Here is a 23,782-nt window from a genome sequence, read left to right on the forward strand (position 1 = left end):
TCGGTACCAACTTTAAAAATAAAATCGCCTGGAATTAGTATTTTGCATTCACCACCAAGCAACCTGACAGAAATAAACATTCCTATCCCTAACGTTCTTTGAGGAGAGATGTTTGGTTATTCCTTGCCAGTGTTCAAGGGAATAACATAGAACAGTACACTACAGGTCCTTCAGCCCACAAATTTATGCCGACCTTTTGACCTACTCCAAGACTGATCTAACCCTTCCCTGCATGCTTCTATCATCTATGTGCCTATCTAAGAGTTTCTTCAAAGTTCAAAGTTCAAAATAAATTTATTATCAATGTACATATATGTCATCATATACAACTCTGAGATTCATTTTCTTGTTGGGCATATTTAGTAGATGTAATTAACCATAATAGAATCAATTAAAGACCGCACCCAACAAGGTGCTCAACCAGTGTGCAAAAGATAACAAACCGTGCAAATTGAAAAAGTTAAAAATAAATAAATAAACAATAAATATTGAGCACATGAGATGAAGAACCCTTGAAAGTAAATCCATAGGTTGTCAGAACTAATCAGTGCTGGGGCAAGTGAAGTTGAGTGAAGTTATCTCTTCTAGTTCAAGAGCCTGATGGCTGATTGGTAATACCTGTTCCTGAGCCTGGCGGTGTGAGTCCTGAGGTTGCTGTACCTTTTTCCTGATAGCAACAGCAAAAACAGGTCATGACCTGGGTGTTGGGAATCCCTAACTGTGGATGCTGCTTTCCTGCGCCAACATTCCATGTAGATGTGCTCAATGGTAAGTGTAATGTCCCAAGTGTATCTACCTCTACCACCACTCTGCAGTGTGTTCCAGGCATCTGCCACTCTCTGTGTAAAAACCTACCTCTGACATCACCCCTATACTTTCCTCCAATCACTTGAAGTTATGCTACCTTGCAATAAGAAATAGAATAGAATTATATCCTGGGAGCAACTTTGTCCACCTTCAAGTGGCAATTCCCTGAAGCAGATCAGAATAAATTCCAGAGCCCCACAAGCATATTAAATAGCCATTAGAGAAATGTGGTGACCTGCCTCAAAGACTATCGTCCAGTAGCACTTATATCCACTGTTGGTGATCTGTTTTCGGAGGCTGGTGATGAAACATATCACCTCCTGCTTGAGAAGCAATGGACCCACTTGAATTTACTTACCGTCACAACAGGCCAACAGCAGATGCCACTTCATTGGCTCTTCACTCAACCCTGGAACATCTGGCCAGGGATGATGCATTGACTACAACTCAGCATTCAATACTATCATCCCCTCAATACTAATCAATGAACTCCAAGACCTTGACCCCAACACCTTCTTGTGCAACTGAATCCTCGATTTTCTCACCTGTAGACCCCAGTCAATTCAGATCGGCAACATCTCCTCCACAACTGCCATCAGCAAAGGTGCACAACAAGGCTGTGTGCTTATGCCTCTGCTCTACTTACTCTAAACATATGACTGAGGTTAAGCAGAGCTCCAAGGCCATATTCAAGTTTGCTAACAACATGACTATCATTGGCTAAATCAAAGGTGGTGGTGAATCAGCATATAGCAGCGGATTGAAAAGCTGCTTGAGTGGTGCCACAATAACCTCTCATTCAATGTCAGCAAGACCACAGATCTGATCATTGACTACAGTACGAGGAAACCCGAGGTCCATGAGCCAGTTCTCATTGGTGGTTCAGAGATGGCAAGTGTCAGCAAATTTAGATTCCTTGGATGTTATCGTTTTAGATGACCTGTCCTTGGTCCAGCACATAAGAAAGCATAACAGCGCCTCTACTTTCAGAAGTTTGTGAGGATTTGGCATGACATCTAAAACTTTGACAAACTTCTTTTGATGTGCAGTGGAGAGTATATTGACTGGTTGCATCATGGCCTGGTATGGACACACCCAATGCCCTTGAATGGGAAAGCTTACAAAAAGTAGTAGATACAACCCAGTCCGTTACAGGTAAATCCTTTCCCACCAAGGAGCACATCTACATGGAGTGCTGTCACAGGAAAAGACCATCCATCAAGGACCATCACCATCCAGGCCGTGCAGTCTTTTTGCTGCTGCCATCAGGAAGGAGGTACAGGAGCCTCAGGACCCACATCTCCAGGTGCAGGAACAGTTATTACCCCTCAGCCATCAGGCTTTCAAACAGAGGAATAGGGTTAGGGTTACCCTAACCCTAATGCACTCACCCAACACTAAATTTCTCCTATAGCCTATGGATTCACTTTCAAGGATTCTTTATCACATGTTGTTGATATGTATTGCTTATTTATTTTTTTTTAATTTCTTTGTATTAATGTGAATGCCTACAAGAAAATGAATCTTAGTGTTATATATAGTGACATATATGTACTTTGATAATAAATTTACAATGAACTTTGAACATTCTTCATGTAGAAACATTGCTTAATCATGGAGGACATCAGAATAGAGCCTTATGTTTTTTTCCTGATATGTCTATTATCCATTATATTTTATTAGTCATCTGTCCAACCCTCCTTTTGGTGATGAGGATGAATGCCTCTCTCTAGGGCAGAGAAATGTAAAGAATCACAATCCCTCTAGAGAAGAAACTCCTCAGTTCTGTTGTAAACAGAAGTCTCCTTATCTAGCACCTATGTTCCCTATATCTGGACTTCCTCTCCTAGAGAAACATCCTCACTGCATGTCCTCATCAGCTCCTCAGAATATTATGTGATCCAACAAAATACCTAACAAAATCCAGTGAGATGGAGGAACTGAGCGAAATACTTGTTAGTAGGGAAGTGGTGTTAGGTAAATTGAAGGGATTGAAGGCAGATAAATCCCCTGGGCCAGATGGTCTGCATCCTAGCGTGCTTAAGGAAGCAGCCCAAGAAAGAGTGGATGCATTAGTGATAATTTTTCAAAACTCGTTAGATTCTGGACTAGTTCCTGAGGATTGGAGGGTGGCTAATGTAACCCCACTTTTTAAAAAAGGAGGGAGAGAGAAACTGGGGAATTATAGACCGGTTAGCCTAACGTCGGTGGTGGGGAAACTGCTGGAGTCAGTTATCAAAGATGTGATAACAGCACATTTGGAAAGCGGTGAAATCATCGGACAAAGTCAGCATGGATTTGTGAAAGGAAAATCACGTCTGACGAATCTCATTGAATTTTTTGAGGATGTAACTAGTAGAGTGGATAGGGGAGAACCAGTGGATGTGGTATATTTGGATTTTCAAAAGGCTTTTTACAAGGTCCCACACAGGAGATTAGTGTGCAAACTTAAAGCACACGGTATTGGGGGTAAGGTATTGGTGTGGGTGGAGAATTGGTTAGCAGACAGGAAGCAAAGAGTGGGAATAAACGGGACCTTTTCAGAATGGCAGGCGGTGACTAGTGGGGTACCGCAAGGCTCAGTGCTGTAACCCCAGTTGTTTACAATATATATTAATGACTTGGATGAGGGAATTAAATGCAGCATCTCCAAGTTTGCGGATGACACGAAGCTGGGTGGCAGTGTTAGCTGTGAGGAGGACGCTAAGAGGATGCAGAGTGACTTGGATAGGTTGGGTGAGTGGGCAAATTCATGGCAGATGCAATTTAATGTGGATAAATGTGAAGTTATCCACTTTGGTGGCAAAAATAGGAAAACAGGATTATTATCTGAATGGTGGCCGATTAGGAAAAGGGGAGGTGCAACGAGACCTGGGTGTCATTATACACCAGTCATTGAAAGTGGGCATGCAGGTACAGCAGGCAGTGAAAAAGGCGAATGGTATGCTGGCATTTATAGCGAGAGGATTCGAGTACAGGAGCAGGGAGGTACTACTGCAGTTGTACAAGGCCTTGGTGAGACCACACCTGGAGTATTGTGTGCAGTTTTGGTCCCCTAATCTGAGGAAAGACATCCTTGCCATAGAGGGAGTACAAAGAAGGTTCACCAGATTGATCCCTGGGATGGCAGGACTTTCATATGAAGAAAGACTGGATGAACTGGGCTTGTACTCGTTGGAATTTAGAAGATTGAGGGGGGATCTGATTGAAACGTATAAAATCCTAAAGGGATTGGACAGGCTAGATGAAGGAAGATTGATCCCGATGTTGGGGAAGTCCAGAACAAGGGGTCACAGTTTGAGGATAAAGGGGAAGCCTTTTAGGACCGAGCTTAGGAAAAACTTCTTCACACAGAGAGTGGTGAATCTGTGGAATTCTCTGCCACAGGAAGCAGTTGAGGCCAGTTCATTGGCTATATTTAAGAGGGAGTTAGATATGGCCCTTGTGGCTACGGGGATCAGGGGGTATGGAGGGAAGGCTGGGGCGGGGTTCTGAGTTGGATGATCAGCCATGATCATAATAAATGGCGGTGCAGGCTCGAAGGGCCAAATGGCCTACTCCTGCACCTATTTTCTATGTTTCTATGTTTCTATGATTTTTCTAATTCGGGACAGTATAAGCTTGAATAAACAGTTCTCTGTTAATGATGGTACATCATAGTTTATCACAAATGGTTAACGATTTAGTAGATCTTTTGACCATTCCTAGATAGTGGGAGCTCCAATACCCATCATGAGGTTCTTCCTCACTGTACCCAATAATAGAGAGTCCACATTAGTAATTTCCTCTAATTTTGCTATATTCTAACTGAAAAGTTTAGAAGCAGTTCTGATGATCATTTTGTAATGATATTGATTCAAGGCTCCTGAGAAGTTATTGGAATGGCACCAAGCAAAATTGCACTGACAAGTCAACATATAACAAGTCAGCACAATACTACAAAATTACATGTATCATTATCGTGCCTTACAGCCAATCAGCTTGCTGTTATTTATTAACTTGCAAACTCTATTAAGTTTTGTTCTACCTGAAGTCAATTTCGCCATCCTTTTCATTGTCCAATAAATCCATCAGCTTTTGCTGTTCAATGTCATTTAAAGGGACTCTAGCAATCTGAAACAGATTAAAGTTGTCACTATGAAAATCATTAAAAATTTAAGTTTGGTTAACCCTCATTCTTTCCACTAAATAGGTTTCATTCCACTCCACTGTGGCTTCTTATCATGTGAAGACTTGTAATGGTGGTGTTAGCCACCAAGGCCACACAGTGACATATTGTAGAGCACTGAGCACTGGAGGTGTAAGTAAATAATTCCCTGAAAGTTGTGACACAGGTAGACAGGGTGGTAAAGCAGGCTTATGGAACACTGATGGGGCAATGAGTGCAAGTTTTGGGATGTCACGTTACAGCTGTACAAGACATTGCTGAGACTGCACCTGGGGTATTTTGTACAGCTCTAGTTGCTATACTATAGGAAGAATGTAAATTAGGGAGGGTGCAGAATAAATTCACAAGGATGTTGCAGGAATGGAGGACTTGAACTACAAGGAGAGACCAAGTTGGGACTGTTTTCCAGTCAGCAAAAAAAGCTGAAGGGTGACATAGCCAGGCATAGAATCAGAATCAGATTTATTATCACAGACATGAAATTCGTAGGGTTTTGGCAGTATTGCAATGCAATACATAAAATATACCATAAATTATATTAAGAAATATATTAAAAAATTAATTATTAGTGCAAAAAGAGAGCAAAAAATACAGTAGGGTTCATTGTCCATTCAGAAATCTGATGAAACTGTTACTAAAATATGACGTGTGTTTCTACAGGCTCCAGTGCTTTCTCTCTGATGGTAGTAACGAGAAGAGGGTATGTCCTCGGTGATAAGATGGATGGTTAATGTCCGCTCCCTGGACAATAAATTGGACTACATCCGACTCCAACGAAATACTCGGTGGGAGTACCGAGTCTGTTGTGTGTATGTTTTCACAGAAACGTGGCTCACTGGCGGAATCCCCGACACCGCCATTCAGCTGGACGAGGACGTCTTGTTTCAAGCAGACAGAGATGCAGCTCTTTCCGGTAAGACTCGTGGTGGTGGCTTGTGTGTTTACATCAATACGGAATGGTGCAAGAACTCTGTGCTGGTTTCCAGATACTGCTCATCACTAGTGGAGTTTGTGACTATTAGATGCAGACCATTTTATTTACCACGGGAATTCACCACTGTCCTCACAGTCGGTGTTTACATTCCCCCCAGCACTCTGTGAACTGTATGAGGCTATTAGCGAACTGGGGAATGCACACGCTGATGGACTGTTTATTGTTGCTGGAGATTTTAACCACGCAAACCTTAAGTCAGTGCAGAACGTCAGAACGTCGACTTTGCAACAAGAGGGGAGAACGCGTTGGACCTTGTTTACACAAACATTCCCGACACGTACTGGGTGGAGACCCGCCCCCCCCACCTTGGTTACTCAGACCACATCTCTGTTATGCTAATCCCAGCATACAGACCGCTCATCAGGCATTCCAGATCAGTTCAGAAGCAGGTGTAAACCTGGCCAGCAGGAGCTATCTCTGCTCTTCAAGACTGCTTTGAGCACACTGACTGACACATGTTCAGGGAGGCTGCAACCGATGGCGACTCTACCAACTTAGAGGAGGACATGGCATCAGTGACTAGCTACATCAGCAAGTGCATCGATGATGTCACTGTGGCCAAGACCATCACTACACGCGCTAACCAGAAGCCATGGATGACCGCGGAGGTGCGTGCGCTGCTGAGGACCCGTGACTCCACCTTCAGTGCAGGCAACAAGGCAGCCCTAACAACAGCCAGGGCCAAACTGTCCTGGGCCATCAGAGAAGCAAAGCATGCACATGCCCAGCAAATCCACAGGCACTTCCAGGACAGCGGTGACACACAGCGCATGTGGAAAAGCATTCAGGACATCACCAACTATAAAACAACACCACCTGCCTCCCTCCCAGATGCATTGAACAACTTCTACGCTCGTTTTGAGGCGGAAAATGACGTGGCGGCGAGGAAGACCACTCCTCCTCCAAATGACCAGGTGCTGTGTCTTACCATAGCCGATGTGAGGAAAACTCTATGCAGGGTCAACCTCGGAAGGCTGCTAGAGCAGACAATATTCCTGGCAGAGTGCTTAGAGGATGTGCAGACCAGCTAGCAGAGATTCTCACTGACATCTGTTACGTACCCCGTAACTGGGTTGCCAAACCAGCAGAAATGGATCACTCAGTTGGAGTCTGGATTACTAGAACTAAGAAAGTTTTATTAAAGAATCAAGCAACACAGTAATCGAAAGGATAATAAATGCAACAGGTCAGCAATGATAAACACACATGTGCACAGAATTAAGATAACAGCATCAATCAAGCTCTAATCGTTGTCTGGGGGTAAATGACCAAATTTCAAAGTGACACAAAAGTTCAGTCCAATTTAGTTCAGTTCGCAGTAATCGTTGCCACGGCGATGGACAACGTGGGGGGAGAGAGAGAGAGAACGAGAACGACTGATCATTCAGACACGGCTTCACTCACAGACTGGCGATATGGCTCACAAGCAGCTTTTGGGCAGGTCCTTGGTGATGTCACCTGAGGTCACCGACTGTGACCCCTTCTCCAGATGCGGTCGATCCTCTGCAGTGAAGCCGGCACCCAAGCAAGGGCGGACACACACCGGGTTCCCGCTGATCGTACCTTTCCACCCTGTGCGTTATCCGGTACTTCCCACCGACTCGTGAGAGGCGCACCGCTTCCAGGGTCTCGTTACCTCGGGTGGCGTGTGTCCTGCCTTAGCGAACCTGCCCCTTTTTATCCCCCTGCTGGGGTATCGCCTGTCCATCACTTCAAACAGTTCAGGGTTCAAAGGGGGAGCCGCTCCAGACAGCTCTCTACACATCTCCAGGTGCTGTTTCATTGTGTCCCTTATCTCTCTCTTGAAGACAGGTGGCAGACCAACTGCTGATCACACAGGACAGCTAACATCTTATCTATGTGTATTCGTCACACATCTTCAACATCTCCCTGAGCAGTGCTGTCATTCCTACGTGCTTCAAAGCCGCCACCATCGTCCCCGTGCTGAAGAAGTCTTCAGTGTCCTGCCTCAATGACTACCGTCCCATTGCACTCACATCCGTCATCATGAAGTGGTTCGAGAGGTTCGTCATGAGGCACATCAAGACCCTGCTGCCCCCCCTCACTGGACCCCCTGCAGTTCGCGTACCGTCCCAGTCAGTCCGGATTGGAAGCAACATCTCCAACACCATCACACTGAGCACGGGGGCCACCCAGGGCTGTGTGCTCAGTCCAGTGCTGTTCACTCCACTGACCCACGACCGTGCTGCAACACACAGCTTGAACCACATCATCAAGTTTGCCAATGACACGACCGTGGTGGGTCTCATCAGCAAGAGTGACGAGTCAGCATACAGAGAGGAGGTGCAGTGGCTAATGGACTGGTGCAGAGCCAACAACCTGTCTCTGAATGTCAACAAAACAAACGAGATAGTTGTTGACTTCAGGAGAGCATGGAGCGACTACTCTCTGCTGAACATCGACGACTCCTCTGTAGAGATCATTAAGAGCACCAAATTTCTTGGTGTTCACCTGGCAGAGAATCTCACCTGGTCCCTCAACACCAGCTCCATAGCAAAGAAAGCCCAGCAGCATCTCTGTTTTCTGCGAAGGCTGAGAGAAGTCCATCTCTCACTCCTCATCCTCACCACATTCTACAGAAGTTGTATTGAGAGCATCCTGAGCAGCTGCATCACTGCCTGGTGCGGAAATTGCACCATCTCGGATCGCAAGACCCTGCAGCGGATAGTGAGGTCAACTGAGATCATCGGGGTCTCTCTTCCCACCATTACAGACAAAATACACCACACGCTGCATCTGTAAAGCAAACAGCATTATGAAGGACCCCACGCACCCCTCATGCAAACTCTTCTCCCTCCTGCCATCTGACAAAAGGCACCAAAGTATTCAGGCCATCACGACCAGACTATGTAACAGTTTCTTACCCCAAGCCATCAGACTCCTCAATACCCAGAGCCTGGACTGACACCAACCTACTGCCCTCCACTGTGCCTATTGTCTTGTTTATTATTTATTGTAATGCCTGGACTGTTTTGTGCATTTTATGGAGTCCTGGGTAGCTCTGTAGTCTAGTGTAGTTTTTGTGTTGTTTTATGTAGTTCAGTGTAGTTTTTGTATTGTTTCATGTAGCACCATGGTCCTGAAAAACATTGTCTAATTTTTACTGTGTATTGTACCAGCAGTTATGGTAAAAATGACAATAAAAAGTGACTTGACTTGACTTGACTTATTTTCCAGGATAGACATGTTTAAAGTGTGAGGGAAAAGGGAACACGAGTGGCAAGTTTTTCACATGGAGGGTGGTGGGTATATTAGAACATCACAAAGTTTTTGACAGGAACAGGCCGTTCGGCCCAACAAAATTTGCCAAATTCCTATTCACATAGTCTATTGAAATAACTATCGAGTTTGCATTGAGGTACTACTTTCAACTACACAGCTAGGTAGTTTGTTCCATGTATCCACAACTTGCTGTGTAAAGAAATGCTTCCTGATGTTAGTCTGAAATCTCCCTTTAACCAGTCTCCTATGGCTCTGTGTCCATGTTGATGGATTAATTTTGAAGCTGTAGCTGGCATCCACCTTATTTATACCCTTAATGACTGTAAACACTTCTATCATCTCTCCTCTCATTCTACGTCAACTGAGGCTAAAAAGATTTAATTTTTGAAATCTTTCTTCATAGCTCAAACCCTGCAGACCTGGAATGAGTCTCATCGCCTTTTTCTGAACTCTCTCCAGTGCCTTCACATCCCTCACAAAATATTGAGACCAAAATTGTACACATTTTGCCTCACAAGAACATTAGACAGCTTAAGGAGACCAGCTCTGGACTTGAACTCCACTGAGAGCATTATATGGCCCAACGTTCTATCAGCCTTCCTCATCGCCTCTGTGCATTGCCTGGATGTTGGTAGAGATGAGTCGACCAGGATGCCCAAATCCTTCTCATACAGTGCACTTTCTATCTCAAGAACCCAATGTATATTTATATCTGGTTTTTATACTTCCTATATTTACTTACATTAAATTTCATCTGCCATTTATCTGCCCACATCTGCCCACATCTGGATTTTATTTAACTGTATTGATTCTGCTGTCTGAATGTTATCAGCCTGTACCCCTAATTTTGTATCATATGTAAACTATATGCTAAATGGTACGAGCTGCCAGAGGAAGTAGTAGTAACAATTACAATGTTTAGAAAACATTTGGACAGCTACATGGATAGGAGGAATATGTTCGAAATGCAGGCAAATGGAACTGATTGGGAAGATGCTTTGATTGACTTTGCCCATTTGGACTGAAGCATCCGTTTCTCTGTGACTCTAGCTCTGCTATTGGAATCAGTTGCAGATCAACTGCTAAAACAAATACTTTTACAATAGTTAAACTCTAAGTGATACAAACAATGAAGTACAGCAGAACTACCTGTGTATTAAATAGCAAAATCAGCATGCCAATGCTTCAGATTGAAGTTCTGCAACGTGAGTACTGGTGGACAATTAAAGAGCTCGGCTTCCTCACTATCACAAAAGCCAGCTAAATTGATTCACTTCACTTGATATCTACAAATGGCTACAAGCACAAGACATCTACAGTGTGAAGACCAGTGCTCCAGAACTAGCTGCACCTCAGGCCAGGTTGTTCCAGTAAAGATACAACCCCAATTCAGATAATTACTGGTCTATTCTCAACCAGCAGTAAAGCGATGGAAGTTGTTTTTGACTGTGCTATAAAGTGGTGGATACACACCAGTTACCCACTCACCAATACCCAGTCTGATTTTTGTCAGCACCTCTCTGTTTCAGAACTTAACAGAGCCTTATTCCAAACACAGAACAGGCTGACTGCCCTTGATAACTGGGCATCTTTTGTTCAAAAGTGTCAACAACCACCATGAGTGAAACTAAAGTCGAAGGGCAGTGGGGAGAAAATATTCCCATTCTGGAAGTCTTCCCTCACATGCAAGGAGATAGTTGTGATTGTTTTTTGTCAGTCATTCCAGTCCCAGCACATTACTCGCATGAGTTTCTCAGGCTGGAGTCCTAGACACTTCAATCGACAGCTTCCTCCCACTATAAGGTCAGAAGTAGGATGAATACACAATGCTTAATAACATTGCTTCAACAAAGTAGTCTATGCCAATGTGTAGCAAGATCTACACAACATTCAGGCATGGGCTGATAAGTGGCAAGTAAAACTTTTGCCACATATTTGCAATGAAGACGGACTTTAATCACCTGCCTTTACATTCAATGGTATTACCACTGCTGAGTGTCTCACCATCAATATCCTAAGATTAACATTGGCCAGAAACTTAAGAACTAGCCACTTAAATACTGTGCCAATAAGAGCAGGTTAGAGTCTGGGTATCTTTCTATGACTGACTTACCTCCTTCACCATAAAACCTTTCCACTATCTACAAGGTACAAGACAGGAGCGTGATGGAATAATCTCCATTTGGCAACTCATCCACCACCAATGCACAATAGCTGCAGTATGAGGGGTGATTGATAAGTTCATGGCCTAAGGTAGAAGGAGTCAATTTTAGAAAACCTAGCACATTTATTTTTTAACATAGCCCCCTCCTACATGTACACACTTAGTCCAACGGTTGTAGAGCATACGGATCCCTTCTTTGTAGTGTTAAGTACCCCGTAACTAGGTTGCGAAACCAGCAGAAATGGACCACTAGTTGGAGTCTGGATTACTAGGAATTAATAAAGTTTTATTGAAGAAATAAGTAACACAGTACTCTAATCGTAAGGATATAAATGCAACAGGTTAGCAATGATAAAACACACATGTACACAGAACTAGGGTAATAGGAATCAACCAAGCTCTATCACAGTCTAGGGGTAAAATGATCAGTCTTAAGTGACGCAGAGTTCAGTTCAGCTTAGTGCAGTTCGCAGTAATCTCTGTTGTGCCATTGGAGAGACAGAGAGAGAGAGAGAGAGAGCGGGAATGCAAATTTGATTCAGGCAGACCTTTGATGTTCTTCGCAGTTGGCTTTCGGGCGGACCCTTTATGTCTTCTATCCGCTTTCGGGCGGACCTTTTATGTCTTCTATCCCGCTGTGGTCACCGACTGTGACCCCTCCGTTCCGGACACGACCATTCTTCCGCGGTGAACCCGGAACCCAGGCAAGGGCAGACACACACACCAGGTTCCCGCCGATCGCACCTTTACACTCTGTGAGCCTATGGTCGGTTCCCGCGAACCAGACCTCCAAACTCCCACCACTTGTGGGGGCACACCGCTCTTTCCAGGGGTCTCATTATCCCGTGATCTCGTAGTGTGTGTCGTGCCTTAGTGAACCTGTTCTTTTTATCCCCCTGCTGGGGTATCGCCTGTCCATCAAACTTCAAACAGTTCAGGTACAAAGCAACCGGTCTGTCAATATTCTGAATTATGTTTCTTTTCCGTTATCTCTCTCTTCTCTCATTAACATTTTGAACGCTTCTCCATTTGTCTCCCTTATCTCTCTCATTAGCATCAATCATCTGATAACTTGGTTTGTCGTCACAGTAGAAGTGGAGCCCACGTGCAAAACATTAATTTAAGATAGTGAGAGAAAACACACACACACATCGTTACACAAGAAAACACAAGTATAGTCCAAGTCCTTGAGCGACATGCAGATTGATCGTACAGCTCCCGGCAATCCAGCCTGTCCTCCCGCCTATCGAACTCTGGAGGGCAGCACTGATGGGCGAGGCCAGCTCTCAACCCAGCAGAGACCCCACACTATACCATCTCCAAAGTCCTCTCACTTGGACTGCAGCAGCAGGCAAGCCCGCTTGAGGCCTTGTCCTTGCTACAGCTGAGGCCAGACTGCTGCCTCGTCACCTGTCTCACCACTGAACAAGGGGAATGGGTCTGCGGCATCTCACATTATCAGTGTCCAACATGGTCTTGTGATCGCAAAAGAAACATCCAAGACAGTCGCTCACAGTTACACTGCATGCTGCTTTTGCGCACACCATGCCTTTGAGTAGCAGGCAGCAGCACGGTCTGCACCCAGGCCAGCTCCTCTGAACTTTTTCTGGCCAGTCCACTAGCTTCTTCTTCTCCAAACCGAGCACCATGTCTTCTTCTCTGGCCCAAGTGCTAGCTTCTGCTTTTCCTGATCCAATCGCCTGCTTCTCCTTCTCCCGGCCAACTGCCAGCTTCTATTTCTCCGACCCGAGCACTGGCTTATCCTTCACCCAGCCAACAGCCGGCTTCTCCTTCTCCCGGCTGAGTGCTGGCTTCTCCTTCTCCCGATTGTGCAACAGGTTCTCCTTCTCCAACTCTTCTGGTGGCTTCTCCTTCTCCTTCTCATCCGCTGGTTCCTTCGCCACCCCAGCTGGCGGCTCCAAACAACAAACAGATTACTGATGTAGTAGACTTGCTGTACCCGTTGTACCCCAGTACAGTATAGTCTTATGATCATAAAAACATATTTTAAAAAGAAAAGATGACCTTTGGTTGGCCCCCGAGAGGCCAGTGAGTTTGAACGCGTTGTCATCCTACCAGAAGTTTCAGTATGAAGGACCCATAAAAATAATTCAAGTGCAAGTGGAGTGACCGTTGCTTTGGAGGGTGCCAGTCTTTAGAGTGGCTTTAGCTCAGCTGGCTTAGACGAGATCAGGTTTGGGTGAGGTAGATAGTCTTGGAAGTTACTCTCTCTTTCTGTTCTTATTCCTTCATTCCTCATTTATTAGTGCATGGTGTAGTGAAAATGGCTCTGAGGCAGTGGTCTGTATCGTGTGTGGGATGTGGGAAGCCTGGGAGAGCTCCAGTCTCACAGATAAACACATCTACACCGTTGCTCCTGACAGAACGTATTAAGGAACTGGATCTGCAGCTCGATGACCTTCGACTCACACAGGAGACTGAGCAGGTGATAGACAGGAGCTACAGGGAGGTAGTCACCCCTAGGTTGCAGGAGACAGGGAACTTGGTGACTGTCAGGAGAAGGAGGGGAAATGAACAGCCAGTGCAGGATACACTGAGGGCTGTTCCCCTAAATAATAAATAAACAACTTTAAATACCACTGAGGGGGATGACCTGCTGGGTGAAGCCACAGTTGACTGGGTCTCTGGCACTGAGCCTGGTGCTGTGGCTCAGAAGAGCAGAGAGGTGAAAGAGGACTGCGGTGTTGACAGGAGATTCCTTAGTTAGAGGAACAGAGATGAGGTTCTGTGGGTGTGATAAAGACACCCGAATAGTATGTTGTCTCCCTGGTGCCAGGATCAGGAATATCTTGGATAGTGTTCATGGCATTCTCAAGGGTGAGGGTGAGCAGCCAGAAGTCTTGGCACTAATGACATAGGAAGACAAAGTGAGGATGTCCTGAAGCTAGGGAGCTCGGTAGAAAACTGAGAAACAGGACCTCCAGGGTAGTAGCCTCTGGATTGCTGCCTGTGTCACGTGCCAGTGAAGGTAAGAATAGGATGATTTGGCAAGTGAATGCATGGCTGAGGAACTGGTGGGGTAGGGGTTCAGATCTATGGATCTTTGGATCTCTTCTGGAGAATGTACGACTTGTCCAAAAGGGACTGGTTACACCTGAACCTGAAGGGGTCCAATATCCTTGTGGGCAGGTTGTCTGGAGTTGTTTGGGTGAGTTTAAATTAATTTGGCAGGGGGATGGGACCCTGAGTGATAGTGCTGAAGGTGAGCTAGTTGAGTTTCAAACAGAGGCAATGTGTAGTGAGACTCCTACCAAGGAGAGGCCAATGATAGGGCGAAATTGCAGTCAACAGGATGAGTTGCAACATAAAAGGCAGACAAAATCGAAAAAGGTGAATACAGTACAGGACTAAATGTGCTATATTTGAATAAGGGCAGTATATAGAATAAGGTCAATAAACTTGTAGCATAGTTGTAGATTGGCATGCATGATGTTGTAGGCATCACTGTATCACAGCTGAAAGATGATTATAGCTGGGGCGTTAATGTCCAAAGATACACTTTGTATTGAAAGGACGGGCAGGAAGGCAGAAGGGGTGGCCAGGACGTGACACAGGGTCAGAAGGTATTGAATCATTGTGGATAGAGCTAAGGAACTGCAAGGGTAAAAAGACCCTGATGGGAGTTATATACAGATCCCCAAACAGTAGTAAGGATGTGGTCTACAAATTACAATGTGAGATAGAAAATGCATGCCAAAAGGACAATGTTACAATAGTCATGGGGGATTTCAATATGCAGGTAGATTGGGAAAATCAGGATGCTGCAGGATTCCAAGAGGGGGAATTTCTAGAGTGCCTACGAGATGGCTTTTTAGAGCAGCCTGTGGTTGAGCCCATTTGGGGATAAGCTATTCTGGATTGGGTGTTGTTCAATGAATGGGATTGTTTAGAGCAGCGGTCCCCAACCACGGGGCCGAAAGGCATGTGCTACCAGGCCGTGAGGAAACGATATGATTTGGCGATATGAGTCAGCTGCACCTTTCCTCATTCCCTGTCATGCCACTGTTGGAACTTGAACACAAGCGAGGTCATACCCGCGCGTCATCCATGTCAGTGCGGGAAGGAGACCAACTCCTCGAACTTGCAAATGACGGTGGGTTGAAAAATATGTTTGACATAACATCTCTGCCGGCATTCTGGATCAAAGTCAAGGCTGAATATCCTGAGATAGCCATGAAAGCACTGAAAAAGTTGCTTCCATTTCCAACATATCTCTGCAATGAATGCAACGAAAACTAAATTGTGGAATAGATTGGACATAAGGAACCCATTCGAGTATTGCTGTCTCCCATCACCCCTCGATAGGACCGTCTTGTTACAGGGAAACAAGCCCAGGGCTCCCACTGATTCAGCGATATTGGTGTGTTGCAATGATTTTATATGTTCATACCGGAAAAATATGCGCTGTGTGTTTAATATCCAAAACTTAAAATGTTATGATGCTATTGACTTATAAGTGACTTATATAACCATATAACAATTACAGTACGGAAACGGGCCATCTCTGCCCTTCTAGTCCGTGCCGAACGCTACTCCCACCTAGTCCCACTGACCTACACTCAGCCCACAACCCTCCATTCCTTTCCTGTCCATATACCTATCCAATTTTTCTTTAAATGATAATATCAAACCTGCCTGTACCACTTCTACTGGAAGTTCGTTCAACACTTACTTCAAGCTCCCCCGATAATTGACTTATCACTATATTCATGCGAGGAAAATATGCGCTGTGTGTTTAATATTAAATTCATTAGATAAACCCTTTTAGAAACGAAATTGAGTGTATTAGCCACTTATCACCTATATTCCGTTCGTGATTAACACCCCCACCCCCCCCGCCCACCGAACAGAATCGCCAAAAACAATTTGTAGAGTTACGCATGTGCACCGGTGCCCGCGCAAGGCTTCATGGTCATTGTAGTCTTTCTCGGGGTAAACACAACGTTTTGACTGCTACTCTTGGCCGTTGGCAACCCTACCCCCGCCCCCCCCCACCCCCAGGTTGGCCGGTCCGCAAGAATATTGTCAATAATAAACCGATCCACAGTGCAAAAAAAGGTTGGGGACCCCTGGTTTAGAGAGCTTAAAGTAAAAGAACCCTTAGTGGAAATTGATCATAATATGATCGAATTCACTCTGGAATTTGAGAAAAGAGAAGCTAAAGTCAGATGTATCAGCATTACAGTGGAGTAAAGGAAATTACAGGGGCATGAGAGAGGATTTGGCCAGAATTGATTTGAAAAGGACATTGGCAGGGATGATAGCAGAGATGATGGCTGAAATTTCTGGAAGCAATTCAGAAGGCACAGGATATATACAGCCTAAAAAGGAAGAAGCATTCTAAAGACAATATGACACAACCATGGCTAACAAGGGAAGTCAAAGCCAACATAAAAGTCAAATGGAGGGCACATAATCGAGCAAAAATTAGTAGGAAGTTAGGAAATTAGGAAGTTTTTAAATACCAACAGAAGGCAACTGAAGAGTTATTAAGTAGGTACAGTAAGCTAACAAATAATATTAAAACGGATACCAAAAGTTTCTTCAGATACATAAAGAATAAAAGAGAGGCAAGTGTGGATATCAGACCACTAGAGAACGATGCTGGAGAGGTAGTAATGGGGGAACAAGGAAGTGGCAGGTGAACTGAATAAGTATTTTGCATCAGTCTTCACTGTGGAAGACACTAGCAGTATGGTGTCAAGGGACATGAAGTGTGTGAAGTTACCATTACTAGAGAGAAGGTTCTTGGGAAACTGAAAGATCTGAAGGTAGATAAGTAACTTGGACCAGATGTTGTACACTCCAGGGTTCTGAAAGAGGTGGCTGAAGAGATAGTGTTAGCATAAGCAACGATCTTTCAAGAATCACTAGATTCTGGAATGGTTCTGGAAGACTGGAAAATTGCAAATGTTACTCCGCTCTTCAAGAAGGGAGAGAGGCAGAAGGAAGGAAACTATAGGCTAGTAAGTCTGACCTCAGTGGTTGGGAAGATGTTGGAATCGATTATTAAGGATGATGTCTCAGGGTACTTGGAGGCATGTGATAAAATAGACCGTAGTTAGCATGGTTTCCTCAAAGGAAAATCTCACCTGGCAGTCTGTTGGAATTCTTTGAAGAAATAACAAGCAGGATAGACAAAGGAGCATCAGTTGATGTTGTGTACTTGGAGATTCAGAAGGCATTTCACAAGGTGCCACATGTGAGGCTGTTTAACAAGCTATGAGTCCGTGGCCTTACAGGAAAGATTCTAGCATGGATAACGCAGTGGCTGATTGGCAGGAGGCAAAGAGTGGGAATAAAGGGAGCCTTTTTTGGTTGACTGCCGGTGACTAGTGGTGTTCCACAGGATTCTGTGTTGGGACCGATTCTTTTTAAGTTGTATGTCAATGATTTGGGTGATGGAATTGATGGTTTTGTTGCAAAGTTTGCAGACAAAATAAAGATAAGTGGAGGGGCAGGTAGTTTTGAGGAAGTAGAGAGGCTGCAAAGGACAGATTAGGAGAATGGGCAAAGAAGTGGTAGATGAGTTGTATGGCCATGCACTTTGGTAGAAGAAATGAAAGGGTTGACTATTTTCAAACTGGAGAGAAAATACAAAAAACTAAAATGCAAAGGGACTTGGGAGTCCTTGTGCAGGATTTCTTAAAGGTTAATTTGCAGGTTGAGTATGTAGTGAGGAAGGCAAATGTGAAGTTAGCATTCATTTGAAGATTATAATACAAAAGCAAGGATGTAATGTTGAGACTTTATAAAGGAGTGATTAGGCCTCCCTTGGAGTACTGTGAGCAGTTTTGAGCCCCTTATGTTAGAAAAGATGTGCTGAATCTATTGAATGGCTTGTCAAATGAAGAGCTTTTGATAGCTTGGGGCCTGTATTGACAGGAATTCAGAAGAATGAGGGGTGACCTAATCAAACCCTATTGAATGGCAAAAGGCCTTGATAGAGTGAATGTGGAGAGGATGTTTCCTCTGGTGGGAGAGTCTAAGACCAGAGGACACAGCCTCAGAAAAGAGGGGCGACCTTTTAGAATGGCGACAAGGAGGAATTTCTTTAGCCAGAAAGTGGTGAATCTGTGGAATTCTTTGCCACAGGCAGCTGTGGAGGCCAAGTCTTTATGTATATTTAATGACAGATTCTTGATATGTCAGGGCATGAAGGGATACGGGGAGAAGGCATGAGATTGAGGCTGAGAGGAAAATTGGATCAACCATGATGAAATTGTGGTGCAGACTTGATGGGCCAAATGACCTAATTCTGCCCCTATGTCAGAATAACTATCACAGAATCAATGAAAGACTGTCCAGCTAGGCCATTCAATCAGAATGCAGAAGACAACAAACTGCAAATACAAAAAGAAGATACAATAATAATAAATATATAAGCAATAAATATAAAGACATGAAGAGTCCTTGAAAGTGAGTCCATTGGTTGTGGGAACATTTCAATGATGGGGCAAGTGAAGTTATCCCCTTTCGTTCAAGAGCCTGCTGGTTGAGAGTTGTAACTCTTCCTGAACCTGGTAGTGTGAGTCCTGAGGCTCTTGTTCCTTCTTCTTGATGGCAGCACCAAGGAGAGAGCATATCCTGGGTGATGGGGTTTCCTAATGATGGATGCTGCCTTTGTGTGAGTGTTTCATGTTGATATGCTCAGTGGTTCAGAAGGCTTTACCTGTGACGGACTGGGTTGTATCCACTACTCTTTGTAGGATTTTCTATTCAAGGTCATTGGTGTTTCCATACCAAGCTGTGATGCAGCCAGTCAATATACTCTCCACTACACATCTACAAAAGTTTGTCAAAGCTTTACATATCATGCTGAATTTCTGAAAACTCCTGAGGAAGATGAGGTGCTGACGTGCTTTCTTCGTACCTGGGAATTTAAAGTTGCTAACACTTCTACCTCTGATCCTCCAATGAGGACTGGTTCATGGACCTCTGATTTCCTTCTCCTGAAACCCATAATCAGCTCCTTGGTCTTGCTGACATTGAGTGAGAGGTTGTTGTTACGACATCACTCAAGCAGATTTTCAATCTCCCTCCTATACGCTGATTCATTACCACCTTTTAAGTTGGCCCACGACAGTAGTGTCATCAGCAAACACAAATATGCATTGGAGCTGCGTTTAGCCACACAGTCACTGGTGTAAACTGAGTAGAGCAGGGGACTAAGCACACAGCCTTGTGGTCCATCTGTACTGCAGGAGATCGTGGAGGACGTGTTGTTGCCAGTCTGAACTGACTGGGGTCTGCAAGTGAGGAAATCCAGGATCCAATTGCACAAAGATGTATTGAGGCCAAGGTCTTGGTGGGTTATTGATTAGTTTTAATGCTGCTCTTGGCAGCAATGCACAGATCCCAGGAACAAGAAAAAAATAATTTACTACATTGAACTTATTTGAGTCTGATTTCATGAAAAGAAGGATGAGGGGCTAAACTGGACAGTTTACTTTTTATGTTCTTTTGAAAAAAAAGTCCTTCTTACATCTCGCTCAAGACACAGCTCCCAGCTGAAGGAGTAAGAAATAGGAAAATTTGTAGAAGTTTGTGGTGGAGATTGGTCTGTTTGTTTGCATAATGAATATTGGAAAGGATTTCTATTCATCCAACTCAAAAATGTAATATTTAAGTGTAATATTAAAACAACAGCAATATCCATTTTCTTTCTGGTCCAGTTGGTGAACAATCTGTTTAAAAGTTACGTGAATATAGCACCCTCTCGTGGTACATTACTCTTCCCCACCATTTTGGCAAAGTACCAACATTTATTTGCAGTGGGAACAACATTTCTATGAGTAACACACATCAAAGTTGCTGGTGAAAGCAGCAGGCCAGGCAGCATCTCTAGGAAGAGGTACAGTCGACGTTTCAGGCCGAGACCAATCGTCAGGACTAACTGAAGGAAGAGTTAGTAAGAGATTTGAAAGTGGGAGGGGGAGGGGGAGATCCAAAATGATAGGAGAAGACAGGAGCGGGAGGGATGGAGCCAAGAGCTGGACAGGTGATTGGCAAAGGGGATATGAGATAATCATGGGACAGGAGGCCCAGGGAGAAAGAAAAGGGGGAGGGGGGGAATCCAGAGGATGGACAAGGGGTATAGTCAGAGGGACAGAGGGAGAAAAAGGAGAGTGAGAGAAAGAATGTGTGTATAAAAATAAATAACGGATGGGGTACGAGGGGGAGGTAGGGCATTAGCGGAAGTTAGAGAAGTCAATGTTCATACCATCAGGTTGGAGGCTACCCAGACAGAATATAAGGTGTTCCTCCAACCTGAGTGTGGCTTCATCTTTACAGTAGAGGAGGCCGTGGATAGACATGTCAGAATGGGAATGGGATGTGGAATTAAAATGTGTGGCCATTCCGCTAATGCCCCACCTCCCCCTCGTATTCCATCCATTATTTATTTTTATACACACATTCTTTCTCTCACTCTCCTTTTTATCCCTCTGTCCCTCTGACTATACCCTGTAACTATCTGTATCTGTATTATCTGTATCTAATTATCTGCAACTAAATCATCAGTATAGGCATATGTATCTTTTAACCCATGAATCACAGAATTCATCATCTGCTGGAAAGTACCTGGTGCATTCTTCATCCCAAATGGAAGAACATTATATTCATATAACCCGGATAGCGTTACAAATACAGAAATCTCTCTACCTCTATCCGTCAATGGAACACACCAACAACTTTTTAACAAATAAATCTTTGTAAGGAACTTTGCTTGTCCAACTTTATCCAGACAATTATCTACTCCAGGGATTGGATATGCATCAGTTTTTGTCACAGCATTCACCTTCCTGTAATCTGTACAAAACCAAATACTATTGTCTGGCTTAGGCAACATAACACATGGTGAACTCCAATTCGAATTAGAAGGTCTAATAATATTATTCTCTAACATATACTTAATTTCTTGTTCAGCAAGTTCACATTTTTCCCTATTCATCCGATATGGATGTTGTTTTATGGGTTTTGCATCTCCAACATCTACATCATGTGAAACTACTGTGGTTCTTTTAGGAACGTCTGGAAATAAATCTCTATATTTAAAAATTAATTGTTTCATCTGCTCTCTCTGCTCTGGCTGTAAATGAGCTAATTTCTCATCAATAGTTTCCAGAATTGTTGAGTTTGGTAATCTGGCAGAAATAATCTTGGGTTTAAAATGAGTTTCAGATGAATCATTCATTAAGTTCCCAGTGGGATCAAACTCATTATTATCGACCACAACAGCCTGTCTCTCATAGTACGGTTTTATCATATTTATATGACACAGCTGTGTTGGCATTCTTCGATCTGGGATTTTTATCACGTAATCCACATCATTTACTTTCGATTTAATCTCATAAAGACCATGAAATTTAGTTTGCAATGGGTTCATTTGCACTCGGAAAAGAACCAACACCTTATCTCCAGGCTTAAATTACCTCATTCTAGCTTCCTTATCATATGAAGTCTTCATTTTCTCCTGAGCCGATTTAAAATTTTCCTTGGCTAAGCTACAAGCCTCATGTAATCTTTCTTTGAATTTTAAAACATAATCCAGCAAATTAGTGTGTACCTCTTTATTAATCCACTGTTCCTTCAACAAGGCCAAAAGTCCTCGAACTCTATGTCCAAACACAAGTTCATAAGGACTAAAACCTAATGATTCCTGCACTGCCTCCCATACTGCAAAAGGTAGTAAATGTACGCCTTCATCCCAGTCCTTCTCATTTTCCACATAGTACGTCCTAATCATAGTTTTAAGGGTAGAATGAAATCTCTCCAAGGCTCCTTGCGATTCTGGATGATATGGAGATGAGGTAATCTGTTTTGCTCCCAGTTTATAAACTATCTGCTGAGACAATCCAGACATAAAATTACTACCTTGATCTGATTGTATTTCCTTAGGCAACCCAAAATAAGTAAAGAATTTTATAAGAGCCTCTGTCACAGTTTTGGCTGTTATATTCCTAAGAGGTATTGCCTCTGGAAACCTAAACACTGTGCACATGGTCAGCAAATATTGATGTCCAGTTTTAGTTTTTGGCAATGGGCCTACACAATCTATAATAATTTTGGAAAACGGCTCACCAATCGTTTGCAATGGGGCCACTGGAGTAACTTGATTAGGTTTACCCACAATTTGACAAGTATGACAAGTCCTGCAAAATGTTGCCACATCTTTTCTTAAACTAGGCTAGTAAAAATGTTTAAAAACCTTGTTCATAGTTTTCTTTACACCTTGATGGCCACCCAAAGGCATACTATGAGCCATAGTTAAAATCTCATTTCGATAAACTTTAGGAACTACTACCTGGTGAAGAACCTTCCCATCGTCACTTGCAGGAATTGTAGGTGATCTCCACTTCCTCATTAATACTCCCCTTTCAAAATAATATCCTACTGGCACCTTCTCAATTTCACTATCTGAAAGAGCTTGTTCCTTTAATTTGATAATCTCAGGGTCTCTACTCTGCTCTGCTATCATCTTCTTCTCAGATAAAGACAAATCTTCATGGTCAGACTTACTACAATAATCTTCATCAAGTAATGAAGGTAAGAAAGTTTCTGACACATCCTCAAAATTCGCATCCCGAGTTGAACAGTCATGGGTAACAACCTCATCCTGTACATCAGTCTTTTTAGCCATAGCTCGGACAACACAGGAAGAATCTATGTTAGAATCCCTCTGTGGTTCCTCAGAAATAGGCTTTATTGTCAAATGCCCTTCAGGAAAAACTTGTCCATCTGCTAAGTCATTCCCCAACAATAAAGAAACATCATTCACAGGTAAACTGGGTTGTAGTCCTACTTTAACAGGCCCTGTAACTAACCCTGACCTTAAATTTACTCTATGCAAATGTACCGGCATAAGGGCACTCCCAACTCCTCTTATATAATTTACCTTACCAATGTCAGATTCATCACTAAACTTTAGAACACTGTCTAACATTAGTGATTGAGCAGCTCCAGTATCTCTAAGGATTCTTATTGGTACTGGATTGGAACCCTCTTTCAAGTACACAAATCCTTCGGTTATAAAATGTTCATATTCCCTCTTAACTTGGTCAGACTCTGACAAAACTTCATTGGTATTTATTGAACTCTGTGGATTTACAGGTGTTTCAATATGATGCACACAAGCACTTGGGACTGCTTCCTTCTCTTTCTTTGTCAATGGAAAACAGTTAGCTATTACATGTTCAGGTTTCTTACAATAATTACAAATAGGACCAAAATGTCTTTCCTTCACATGTCTCCTTTCATCCTTACCTTTATCAGTAACTACAGATTTAATTTCAGGTTTACCTTGACTCTCTGTGCTATTTTTCCTTTTAAAAGTTCGACTTGGAGAAAATTTACTCTTGTGAATTAAAGCATACTCATCAGCTAA

The 23,782-nt window shown here is 43.5% G+C and overlaps 1 protein-coding gene across 1 annotated transcript in view; it reads right to left on the reverse strand.

Moving 5' to 3' along the window:
• lrrc74b (leucine rich repeat containing 74B) overlaps positions 1-23,782 on the reverse strand; it is a gene marked incomplete at its 5' end in the record, with an annotated part of 145,369 nt that overhangs the window by 2,566 nt on the left and 119,021 nt on the right. The window contains one exon of the mRNA XM_063034369.1: positions 4,835-4,920. Coding sequence (XP_062890439.1) covers positions 4,835-4,920 — 86 coding nt within the window. The remainder of the gene's footprint in view (positions 1-4,834; positions 4,921-23,782) is intronic.

The sequence above is a fragment of the Mobula hypostoma genome, chromosome 27 (genome assembly GCF_963921235.1).
Source record: "Mobula hypostoma chromosome 27, sMobHyp1.1, whole genome shotgun sequence".
NCBI classification, from domain to species: domain Eukaryota; kingdom Metazoa; phylum Chordata; class Chondrichthyes; order Myliobatiformes; family Myliobatidae; genus Mobula; species Mobula hypostoma.